At 44.2% G+C, this 12247-nt stretch overlaps 1 protein-coding gene across 8 annotated transcripts; it reads right to left on the bottom strand.

Moving 5' to 3' along the window:
- Positions 1 to 1149: 1149 nt before the first annotated feature.
- LOC110498176 (mitochondrial basic amino acids transporter) lies at positions 1150 to 11769 on the bottom strand. Of its 8 annotated transcripts, none has more exons than XM_021574788.2 (6): positions 11295 to 11769; positions 8949 to 8992; positions 4694 to 4755; positions 4218 to 4257; positions 3877 to 3960; positions 1150 to 2324 (listed from the first exon to the last, which is right to left on the bottom strand). In XM_021574788.2, exon 6 carries the CDS (start codon positions 2322 to 2324, stop codon positions 1551 to 1553), a length of 774 nt encoding a protein of 257 aa, XP_021430463.1. In that variant the 5' UTR covers positions 3877 to 3960; positions 4218 to 4257; positions 4694 to 4755; positions 8949 to 8992; positions 11295 to 11769; the 3' UTR covers positions 1150 to 1550. The 8 variants fall into 8 exon arrangements, with proteins under 8 accessions (XP_021430463.1, XP_036811054.1, XP_021430465.1 ...); XM_036955159.1 differs by having other exon boundaries at positions 4218 to 4298; positions 11295 to 11392; XM_021574790.2 differs by having other exon boundaries at positions 4663 to 4755; positions 11295 to 11392.
- Positions 11770 to 12247: the final 478 nt, after the last annotated feature.

A 12247-nucleotide genomic window follows, 5' to 3' on the forward strand; every position in this document is an offset into this window, starting at 1 on the left:
CTATGGCCAAGACCAAAGAGCTGTCAAAGGACACCAGAAACAAAATTGTAGACCTGCACCAGGCTGGGAAGACTGAATCTGCAATAGGTAAGCAGCTTGGTTTGAATAAATCAACTGTGGGAGGAATTATTAGGAAATGGAAGACATACAAGACCACTGATAATCTCCCTCGATCTGGGTCTCCACGCAAGATCTCACCCAGGGTAGGGGTCAAAATGATCACAAGAACGGTGAGCAAAAATCCCAGAACCACACGGGGGGACCTAGTGAATGACCTGCGGAGAGCTGGGACCAAAGTGACAAAGCCTACCATCAGTAACACACTATGCCGCCAGGGACTCAAAATCCTGCAGTGCCAGACGTGTCCCCCTGCTTAAGCCAGTACATGTCCAGGCCCGTCTGAAGTTTGCTAGAGAGCATTTGGATGATCCAGAAGAAGATTGAGAGAATGTCATATGGTCAGATGAAACCAAAATATTACTTTTTGGTAAAAACTCAACTCGTTGTGTTTGGAGGACAAAGAATGCTGAGTTGCATCAAAAGAACACCATACCTACTGTGAAGCATGGGGGTGGAAACCTCATGCTTTGGGGCTTTTTCTGCAAAGGGACTAAGACGACTGATCCGTGTAAAGGAAAGAATGAATGGGGCCATGTATCGTGAGATTGAGTGAAAACCTCCTTCCATCAGCAAGGGCATTGAAGATGAAACATGGCTGGGTCTTTCAGCATGACAATGATCCCAAACACACCGCCCGGGCAATGAAGGAGTGGCTTCGTAAGAAGCATTTCAAGGTCCTGGAGTGGCCTAGCCAGTCTCCAGATCTCAACCCCATAGAAAATCTTTGGAGGGAGTTGAAAGTCCGTGTTGCCCAGCAACAGTCCCAAAACATCACTGCTCTAGAGGAGATCTGCATGGAGGAATGGGCCAAAATACCAGCAACAGTGTGTGAAAACCTTGTCAAATGTTTTCTGTAAGTCTTCACCTCTGTCATTGCCAACAAAGGGTATATAACAAAAGTATTGAGATAAACATTTGTTATTGACCAAATACTTATTTTCCACCATAATTTGCAAATAAATTCATAAAAAAATCCTACAATGTAATTTTCTGAATTTTCTTTCTCATTTTGTCTGTCATAGTTGAAGTGTACCTATGATGAAAATTACAGGCCTCTCATCTTTTTAAGTGGGAGAACTTGCACAATTGGTGGCTGACAATACTTTTTTGCCCCACTGTATATGCATAAGGGATGACTAGGTCAGACATTTGTGCTTTTTCACTGCTAGTTTCTTTCCCCAATTAGTTCTCAAAAAGACTAAATTATATAAAACATTTAAAAAAGTGTACTCTGTACAAAACCAGGGGTCAAAATTGGACAAGTATTTACAAGCGCGGTTTACCATCTAAACATACATACATCTTGTAAAAATAGTCTTCGTGAAGCTGACGTTGAGCGGTCAAGTCACATCAGCTTATTAGCTGGTGCATTGTGGGACCATTTCCAACCCAATAAGGGTCGCCAGAGCAGAAACACCACCTTCTCCCATTCACAAGCTTGAGGGCTGGGCCTGCTGTGGGCTCACAGTGAGAGAGGAGTGGGCAGGCTGGGGCTCGCAGTCATTGACGGCGCCCTCATCGTCTCGCATGTACATGAGAAACAGAGTCACGGTGGCGAAGGTTGTGGCGTTGACGGGGAACGCCCGGAGCAGCGTGGAGGTGAGGCCGTGCGTGAACACCCGCCAGCCCTCGCGCTTCAGGCTCTGACGCACACAGTCAGCGATGCCATTGTACTTGTTGTGGCCGCCCACGCCGTCCGCCTGGAGCCGGGACTTTATGACGTCCACAGGGTAGGTGGAGAGCCACGAGGTGATGCCCGACATGCCTCCGGCAAACAGCAACTTGAGGATCATGTAGGGGTCATCGGGTTCGCAGCCCAGAGAGCGTGTCAGTACATCGTAGGTCAGGAAGTAGATCCCGAAACCCGGTGTCTCGCGGACTAGCGTGGTCACCATACCCCGGTTGATACCGCGGAAGCCCTCCTTCCGGTAGATGCGCACCAGGCAGTCCAGAGAGTTCTTGTACAGCTTCTGCTTGGACTTCCTCTCACCCAACCCCTGCAGCTGCATGCGCGTCTTGGCCAGCTCCATGGGGCAGCAAATGACGCTCTGCAACGCGCCCGCCGACGCCCCGGCCAGGAACTGGTTGAGCGGCGTGTCGTGGCCCAGCCTGCGCATGGCGTTGCCCTGGACACCGAACACGATGGCGTTGATGAAGGTCAGACCCATCATGGGGGAGCCAATGCCTTTGTACAGACCCGTCATCTGTGGAGACAGAAAGAGCGAGAGACAGAAAGAGCGAGAGACAGAAAGAGCGAGAGACAGAAAGAGCGAGAGACAGAAAGAGCGAGAGACAGAAAGAGCGAGAGACAGAAAGAGCGAGAGACAGAAAGAGCGAGAGACAGAAAGAGCGAGAGACAGAAAGAGCGAGAGACAGAAAGAGCGAGAGACAGAAAGAGCGAGAGACAGAAAGAGCGAGAGACAGAAAGAGCGAGAGACAGAAAGAGCGAGAGACAGAAAGAGCGAGAGACAGAAAGAGCGAGAGACAGAAAGAGCGAGAGACAGAAAGAGCGAGAGACAGAAAGAGCGAGAGACAGAAAGAGCGAGAGACAGAAAGAGCGAGAGACAGAAAGAGCGAGAGACAGAAAGAGCGAGAGACAGAAAGAGCGAGAGACGTAACATGGTAACTTAAATTGAATGAAGCTGAAGAACTTGGCACAAACACACAGTAGTAGTTTGCCACAGCCAAATCACACTTTCACCACAACAAATGTTGCTTCAGGACATACTCTTCATAAGGCAATACTATAAGGCTAAAATACAAAGCTGCTATTCCACTATAATACTGACAGCCTTAACCTAATACTTAACCGGCTCAAGTGACAAGGTGGTCCTCTTAATTTAGCCACGCAGCAGGCGTAACACCCCGATTGACCTTAGCTACTGATATGTCTTTCCCAACCTCCTCCCCCCCAGACTGGCCAATAGGCTCTCTGCTAGACTGACCTCTGTATTGAAGCCATAGAGATAGATAGCGGACTCATCTTTACATACAGTATGTGCCATTATAGCGTCTGTGACAGCATTAGCAGCACCATGGAGGTTTACAACCCATAGGAATTCCCACCCAGTTGACAACTTTAAAATGGTGGAAGCCCTCAATGGAGCTGCCCATGCTAAAATCAGCCTTTTGGCCACTATCATTCTCTATGATTGAAGCACAAGACTAATGAGAAACTCTTCTGAGTAGAGCCCTGTTCTAACCAATGGTACAACAGCAGTTGGCACTGCACAGAGCACATGGCAATGCCTCATGGGCTGCAGTGCCAACTACCTCCCAAAACACATCAATCAATTTGAATAAAAGGATTTCACCACTGGTGACTACCCACACAACAGGGTTTCCGTTAGCCGGTAATTGCCGGCTTTTGACCAAAATAAATTATATGAACAGACGATTTAAAAACACACTAGCCGGCCAAATTGGCCGGGATAAAAAAGAAAATACAATCCCATTGCGAAAATACCGCTTTTAATTAATTGATGGAAATATCAGTCAACGTCAACACATTTGACCATCATGCTTATAGGTCTATTTTCATTCAATCTTCATTTTTTCCATGTATAACACGTGCACAAGATACCTAGACTATTTTGAGCGGAATATCACTTGTCAGACAATGCTAGAGATGGTGCACCTTCTCAGCTCGTTGTTGATGGAGTGAAACATGCTTTTATAAAGCCAACAATTCTAAAAACGCAATCCCAATGTCAACCGTTTCTGACTTGATTCCGTAACAGTAGCGGTCGTACTCACCGACTCTTGCCTTACGATAGACTGGAAGCAATGATATGTGCCGCGGTACAGAGGTCTGTCCACACTCTGAACTTGGAGTCGTACCTGAAAATGGAATCTTCAATGTTAGCGAAAAAGCTCAGAAGGCAATATCGCCACATTTAATAACAATAAAAGACAATCACACATGAAACGCATAGGAAAAGAGAATATACAACAACAAAAGACTAATGTACTACAATATAAGAGTAGATTTGGGTGACAAGAGTAAAATGATTTTTGTAAAGTATTTTGTGCTACTTATTTAAAAGTCTGGAACACAAAAACAAAAGGGAGAAAAAGAAGACCTAGACCGTACTTACTAGCTAGGTCACACCCGTGCAGAGGTTGTATATCCCTCATCTAAAACACAGTGACACTTATGCTGTTAAAGACAGCCATCCCTGTTCAGGGATAAAAACAAAGTGTCCCTCCACATGTCTGTACTCAGAATATATATATATTTTTTTTAAATAAAAAACGTTTGACTCAAATTGTCAAAATATCAAGTACAAATATCCTGATACATGTGTTGTAACTTGTACACTTAGAGATTATTACGAGTACATAGCAAAACATTAAGATTCAGTGTCTGCAAATTACAGCTCTTAGAAGACTAACCGTATGAGAAGATAAACATTTCAGTATAAACCTCATAAATTGCATCATTAAAACAATTAAACCTGATTATTAGGCTCAAAAATAGCCTCTCATGCAAACTGTATTGCCATGATTGGTATAACTTTACTAGAAATGTACTTAAAATACCTTGCACACTGCCTTAAAAATATATGTTTACCGGCAGGTTGGAAGTAGAATCTTGTATACAGGGGGATCCATAGCATTCAAAAATGCAAACCCCTAAAATGTGAAACGGAAAAACAAACAGAAAAACACCTGCAGATACACTGAGTGTACAAAACAACCTGACCAGGTGAATCCAGGTGAAAGCTATGATCCCTTGTTAAAAGGGGAGGAGACAGGTTAAATAATCATTTGTAAGCCTTGAGATAATTGAGACATGGATTGTGTATGTGTGACATTCAGAGGGTGAATGCGCAAGACAAAATATTTAAGTGCCTTTGAACAGGGTATGGTAGTAGGTGCCAGGCACACCAGTTTGTGTCAAGAACTGCAACACTGCTGGGTTTTTCACGCTGAACAGTTCTTTCAGTCGACATCTCACTATGGGACACGGCCCCTTTTGCGGGTCATTATTTGAAGCCTTATTCAAGCCCGCCTAACAGGCCAATCAGAGCAGTGTGTGTACGCCCCGAGTGTCTTATAACACACTGCACTAGTTTCCTCATTCTTAGCCTCGAGTCCATCTGGTTATTAGCCCGATAAGCAGCTTTATTCAGTAAACTAGCTCTCAATTTAACAGTTCCTTTCGGTTTGGGTTACTACCCCAACACATAGCATTGAGTGGCTTGTTTTCAATTTTTCAGGAATGCTGCTAACTTCAGCTTCACTTTACAGAGTGAAGTTACCTCAGTTAGCATAACTTTTTGTCATCGGCTAAATACTGTACACCTGTTGCCTGGCATACAAACAATTGGCATCGTTAGCTAGCTAGCTGCACTGCTTTAGCATCCTGCTAATCGCAGGTTCCCACAAACTTTAGCTACTTCTACCCGGGGTCTCTAGCTCTGTCGGTTCCCACTTTCGGAGTTAGCTTGCTGAACTTTCGTGTATCTTGGCTAGCTAGTGGGCTAACCGCACCACTGATGTTTTAGCTAGCAATCTCGTGGTTTGTTTGGCTAGCATGAGCGTTTGTGTTTCTTCAGTGTGTTACCCCACCATTGAATCACCTTTTTTCATTCCCCTGTGAAAGATAACCCAGCTGTTCGTTCTACCTCAAGTTACTTGGTTTACAGACCGAGTCGGCACTTTGTATCCCACGCGACGGCTCGGCTAGCTGGCTTTCTAAACTCAGGTAAAGAAAGCCAGCTAATTCACTGCACTGAAAGTTTAAAGACGGCATTTATTTCTCACCACCCTGCTAAATAAAGCTGTCCGTTTCTGCTTACCCAGTGTCTCTCCCAAATTCCCATTGTAGGAGCAGCGCGTGGAGTGGCTAGCTAGCCCCCCGGTAATTCCATTTGCTTTTGTCCGTCCTGTCGAAACGCAATGTCCAACAGGCTTACCGGCCAAGTCGTCAGGGAAAGGGGAGAAAAAGCAGCAAAAGCCTAGCAACGCTCACCCTGGCAACTGCAGTCATTACACGTCCGGGACGCTATGGAGGCTCCCATCGACCCCGCTAGTTGTGTGCATTGCGCTCAGCTGGACTCGTGTCCTTAGACATGAAGTACATGGAAAGTATTGCCCAGGCCTCATACCTGCGCGAGGACAACTCAGTTGACAACGAAGTCCCAGAGGGAGAAGCTACTTTAGGCATCCCCTCAGTCTGCGCTTCAGGCTGATTCGGAGAATCCCCACTTTTACCAGGGGGTGGACATTAATGCCGACGAATCCGGATGTGAGAACGACGGCATGTCTCTTGCCACATTAGGCAGCACCCTTTGACCAGCAGATGGATTACACCACAGAAGAATTTCTCCTCTGCTCAGTTTGTGCTACCCAGCCAGACTGAAGAGGTAGGGCAGGAGTCAATAACTGACCTTTCTTCGAAGGCAATCAGATGCGCTGCCCTACCTGAATGGACAGATCAATCCCACCAGGCCAGGTTAAATTCTAAGAAAAGGAGAGTGAGGCGCTGGGCTCCCTGTTACCACAGAAGCAAGCCCCGAATCCCCAGAAGCAAGCCCTGAAGCCCACATTCACCCAGGTCGTCACTAGGAGTCCTCCCTCACAGAACTGGAGGATCCCCAAGAAGTCTCAGCCTTCTCCTGCAGCTCCGACCCTGGGACAGACAATCCGCTCACCAGCAACGCGGTGCCTCAGGGCATCACTCCAAGCAATTAGCAGTGGATACCCCCTTGGCGCCATCTGTTGGGAAGAATCAGCACACCTAGCGCAAGGCACAGGGCCTCTAAGCTGGCAGAACGCCTGACCTCAACAACCATAGTCTCCTCTGGAGTCCTGCCTCAAGTCACACGTTTGTTTACACACAGCATACGTGTAGCACAGGAGCCAGCCCCCCCAGCCCTCACCATGGAGTGACATTTTCACCATTGCCTGTTTTGCACGGCAACATCAGCCACATACTAGATGTGTCTGAAGCTTTCTGGGCTACATGATTGTAGTGGTTCTGCTTGGTCTCCTTAACTCAGCTATCCAGCTGTGGGTGACCTCACTCTGCTTGAACTAGTCTATCCACAGGTACGTGCTTCTCTCAGCAAAGTGTCTATCGGCACTTCAATCCCTGCTGACGCGGGGCTGCCCTACTGGGACAGTCTTCACATGCAAAGTAGTGACAAATAGATGCATCACTATAGGGCTGGGAGGAGGGGGGGCAGTTCACGAAGTGAACGGCGTATGGTCAGACTGAGTACAGCCCATATCCACGTTCTAGCGCTAAACTGTTATTATCCCTCAGGCACTTTTGTCCATTCCTACAGGGCCAACATGTCCTTGTCAGGTCAGACAATAGGTCAACGGTGACATACGTCAGCCCCGTTTCTCACCTTGGCCAAGCGCGCTAGCGACCTTCACGAATGCTCGGTCCATCCTTCATGCACTCAGTTTGCTGCCCCCCCCCCCCCAAACTACTTCAAGGTTATGATACGTCCTAACGTTGCGTTAATTTCTAAAGATCATTCAAGCCACTGACCTCTTCCCCTTCCACCCTCCGCCGTGCTCTTCTCCAGAGCAGCGGCACCTTAACACAGTGTCCGGTGCGCGCCCAGCGCATCTACATGGACAGGACTAGGCCATTCTGAAACTATGACCAACTGTTTGCTTTGCCAACCCTGCTTTGTCCAAACACCTCTCCCATTGGAGGCTATCGCCAAGGTGTACAGTTGTTGGGGATTGCAGTCTCCGAGAACATTCCACTAGAGGAATTGCCACATAAGGGGCACTGTGAACATTATGTTCCCTGACTTGTGTAAGAGGTAGTTCTTAGAATGAGGAAACCAGAGCAGTGCAGGGTGTTATACACACAGGGCATACACCCACAAAGCTCTGATTGGTGTGATTGAATAAGGCTTCAACCAATGACCCGTAAAGAAGGCGTGTCCCATAGTGAGAGGTCTCCCTCATCTCCTTCAGAGAACCGGGGTAACATACCGTAATCCCACGTTTCCTGTGTGTATTAATGGTCCACCACCCAACGGACATCCTGACAACTTGACAACTGTGGGAAGCAGTGGACTCAACATGGGTCAGAATCCCTGTAGAACTTGACACCTTGTAGAGTCCATGACCCAATGAAGTGTAATGTTTATTCAGAGCTTTCCAATGACCTATGCTGTCACAGCTCCAACATATGTGGCTTAGGTGTTAATCAAAACTATATTTGGGTAATGCATATGATGAGTGTAGGGGTCAGCTGAGCTTAAGGCTATACACTCACACACAAAAAAAAGGGCATATTTTGAAATGTCAACTATAACAGACAGAAACCTGTCATGCTTCTAGATAAGTACATTTTTTGTTGTGTACTTGTGTTGTGCTCAGCAAGCTTCAACATGCACTGCCAACATGCCATACAGAGACAACAGCTCCATCTCTGGTTCATGAGCTAACTAGGAGGAGATGTCTGTTCCGTTCCAAGAACAGATTGTGTTGCAGTAAGACACTGGGTTAAGAATGTCATGTGCTCTACTTTTTAAACAGCAGTGTGTAGATATGACTCTAGGTCAGAAAACCAGGCAAAATACCCACGTTTGTGGTCTGGGGGAAAAAAGTGCAGTTTGTTATATGTAAGTAATAGCTGAGAAATGCAGTTCTGAAACGTTTTGATTGGGAGAGAGCATGAATATTTCATACTTTATCAAACACTTTGGGTCATCTAATCTATACTCAAATGTGCCCTTTTGAGGAGCATTGATGAACCCCCACAGTAGCTAAATAGGAATTACATTTCAGTGAGATTTCTAAAAATATATGACACGTGCCAGGCACTTGCCAACCAGATAAAACAAACCCACCTTTACAGTGTCAAAAGGATGCCCGACCAAGACACCGGCAGCACCTGGAAGTGACAAAGATGAACAATGAATCAGCACTTTGCTTGTTGGAGGAAGTCGATATGTAATGTGGTCTAAAGCCATGTGAAACAATTACAAACCCTGACAACTTGAAGAGTGGTAACTAAGTACAAGTATAGGTACAGTAAACAGCATAGAGACACTGTTTAATACTCAGTCTTTGAGCCTAGACCTGATGCAAGTTATTACACGTTCAGTGGTGGTGGGTGCATGTTTGAATATCAAGTGCATTACACAAGAACAAACAGTCTTCTCTGGACTGCCCATCAGCTGTTCACTGTACTGAACACGTGTCCTTGACATTGTTAGCGAGAAGAAAACGCAATACTGTGTGACACCACCTGTACATCACAGGATAAAACCATAACTAGGGCCGTTTCAGGTTAGGGGCACTTGTATGTGTTCTGGCTTGGTGTTTGAGTGAGTGAAGCAGTGGTGCATTCATGTGATTCTCATGAAACCAGTTTTAAAACATGAGTTACAAAACCCATCTGCAAAAATCAATTTTCCTTCTGTGTGTGTTGTGTACAAACAAGCATTTCACTGCACCTGCACAATTTCATATGCAACCAATACAATTTTAGATTTTTAAAGTCAATTTTTTTTAATACTTTTGCCTGAATTATTTTACATTTTCCCCCAAATGTACATTACTGAAATTCATCCAGACGCAATTCACAGGTCATTTTACTTCAGAAAAAACAAACTTATTTGAATAAAACAAAATATGTTGCTGTAGTTTGTCCAGAAATATATATATATTTTTAAATGGTATACTAGTTGAAGTGTTACTATAATATTTATGTACAAACAGTTTCTGGACATCTCATTTTGGTAACACTAAGTTACTGTAAACATGCCAGTTTTTAAATAAAAATGTATTCACCCATGATGCATCATTTAGGAGTAGTCATCTTTAGATGAGCACAAGTTCATTTATTTGCCTTCAGAAGGAGGTTCTTATTCTCAAACTCTGCCTTCACCCCACTTGGTCTTCTCAACAAAACGGCTAAAAAGCTCAAATTGGGGTTCTGAGGAGTATTTCTGTCTGTAATAAAGCTCATTCTGATTGGCTGGGCCGGGCTCCCTAGTGAGTTGGCCTGGCTGCCTATTGGAGGGCATAGGCCCACCCATCACTGCCCAGTCATGTCAAATCCATAGATTAGGGAATTTATTTCAATTGAATGATTTCCTTAAATGAGTTCAGTATAAATATTTTTTTCCCCAGTGTTGTTTAACTCAGGCCTTTTCATTAGGGGAGCAATGTTTAAAAAAAAAATGGTTTATTACTTTGTTGGACTGTTGCAGTAATGAGAATTGTGGAAATTGTAGTAGAATAAAATCGAATCAAAATGCATTAAATTGATCAGTACAGATCCCAATCTCAGTGACTCAAAAGGACATGAAAAATTACACTTGATAATTGTTTCGTAGGAATGACCCATTGCAGAAAGATGACCCTAGAGAACATTTGTCTGACCCCCACTTTCAAGACATTATTAGTAGCCGAGACAGTATCGCAATAAGGCCCAATCATAGACTTATTGATACACTTTCTGGCTGAGCTGGCATTCATTTAGAATTGAGATGGGGTTAACTAAAGCAATGATCCATATTGATAGGAAGTTAGGAATTGACTTTCTGTGGATAAGAATTTTAACAATGTAGTAAAAATCAAATTAACCGGTAAAATGCTACTGAGGTCCAATTTCACAACGCCCAAGGGTTAAAACTACACCTGGTTTAGTTTAGGGGTATTCTGTGAACCCTGATAAATCTGAAGAATGTACCAAGTTCGCTCGTTATAGTCACCATTTTTGACTGTGAAGTTGAATTTGTATGTCGCTAATGTAATTGGTGCTTGAGAGGGACTGCCCATTTAACACTCACAGCACATGGTTTGGAATGAATGGAATTGTCTAGCTGCGAGTATAAAGTTGCACAAAGATATATTTTGTGATTCTAAGAAAACAAAAACAGGTTTAGCCAGCAAAGCACAATTAATATAGGAATTTTCACAACAATAGGGGCAAGAAATTGTACTAGACAATGAACAGTACTCTGTAATTTTCCATTCATGAAATGTAAATTTGTGGGCAAACTTGCGCCATCACTAGGCACACTTCTGCATTGGCTAACTAGCTTTGCTAGCCAAACTCATGAATCATTTATTCAAAGCGTTTCCAACCTGATACATTTTGCAAACATGACTCCGTGCTGCCACATAGCAAGCATTGAAGCAATCTATCCACGGGTATGCTTTCTAACTAACGTTAATTAACTTACCTCCTATGCATCCTGCTGCAAAGTCCAATGTAAAGTCCATTCCCTCAAGGAGTCGTTGAATTAGTCAAACGCTAGCTCTCAATAAGTCTGTATTTCTCCGTAGCACACGGGGCTAATTCAAAGGTCTGGCTTGGTGCAAAAGCTAGTTACAATCTTGTATTGCTTCAAATACGAATAATTTAGTTAACTATCAGTTTCGACCTGTAGTTTGATAGCTGCATCTGTAACGTTAAAGGATAGCTGAATTGCTAGATACAGTAACGTAAAGTAGCTAGTTCTCGTCTCCTCTTGAATAAAAGCGAGTTTGCGAAGGGCTGTTAATGACAGTACCCAGGTGAGCTCGGGAATATGACAGATCGCTAAGTAGCTTAATGTGTATGATTTGATTATTGAATTGAGGCGCTCCCACAGTTCACTACCTAGCTACCCCCACCAGCTGTCTTGTTCCTTCCGCACGCTGTTTCTATTTCTGACTGTATCCCGTGAGATTCAAAGCCCCTTTTAACCAAGCATTTAGCCCAATCAGATCACTGTGATTAAGACAACACCCCTACCGCCCCGCACGCTGATTGGCTCGAGTTGATTTTCCACGGGTTGTGATCAATAGCACCGACCACAATACTTTCTGATCCAAACAACTGATTTATGATCAGCTCTCCCCAACCTAGTCTAACCATTTACTCCTAGTACTCTATAGTACCCAAGTATCAAAACAGATCATAGACCAGATGTTACGGGGAAAATATGGTAAAATATTAACCAAGACAAATGACACTCAAGATTGCAACATCTGTAGCATTTTAGACATTCTGAAAAAACAATCTGGAAAAAAACCTAACTGTATGTTAACATTAAAAAATATATATGGTTATTGTTGCACTTTTCTTTCTTGAGCTGCACAAATATTTACATTGTAGCTAGTGTATATTTGCATATTCAGCTGTATTCTTAAA

Source organism: Oncorhynchus mykiss, chromosome 19 (genome assembly GCF_013265735.2).
Source record: "Oncorhynchus mykiss isolate Arlee chromosome 19, USDA_OmykA_1.1, whole genome shotgun sequence".
Taxonomy (NCBI): Eukaryota; Metazoa; Chordata; class Actinopteri; order Salmoniformes; family Salmonidae; genus Oncorhynchus; species Oncorhynchus mykiss.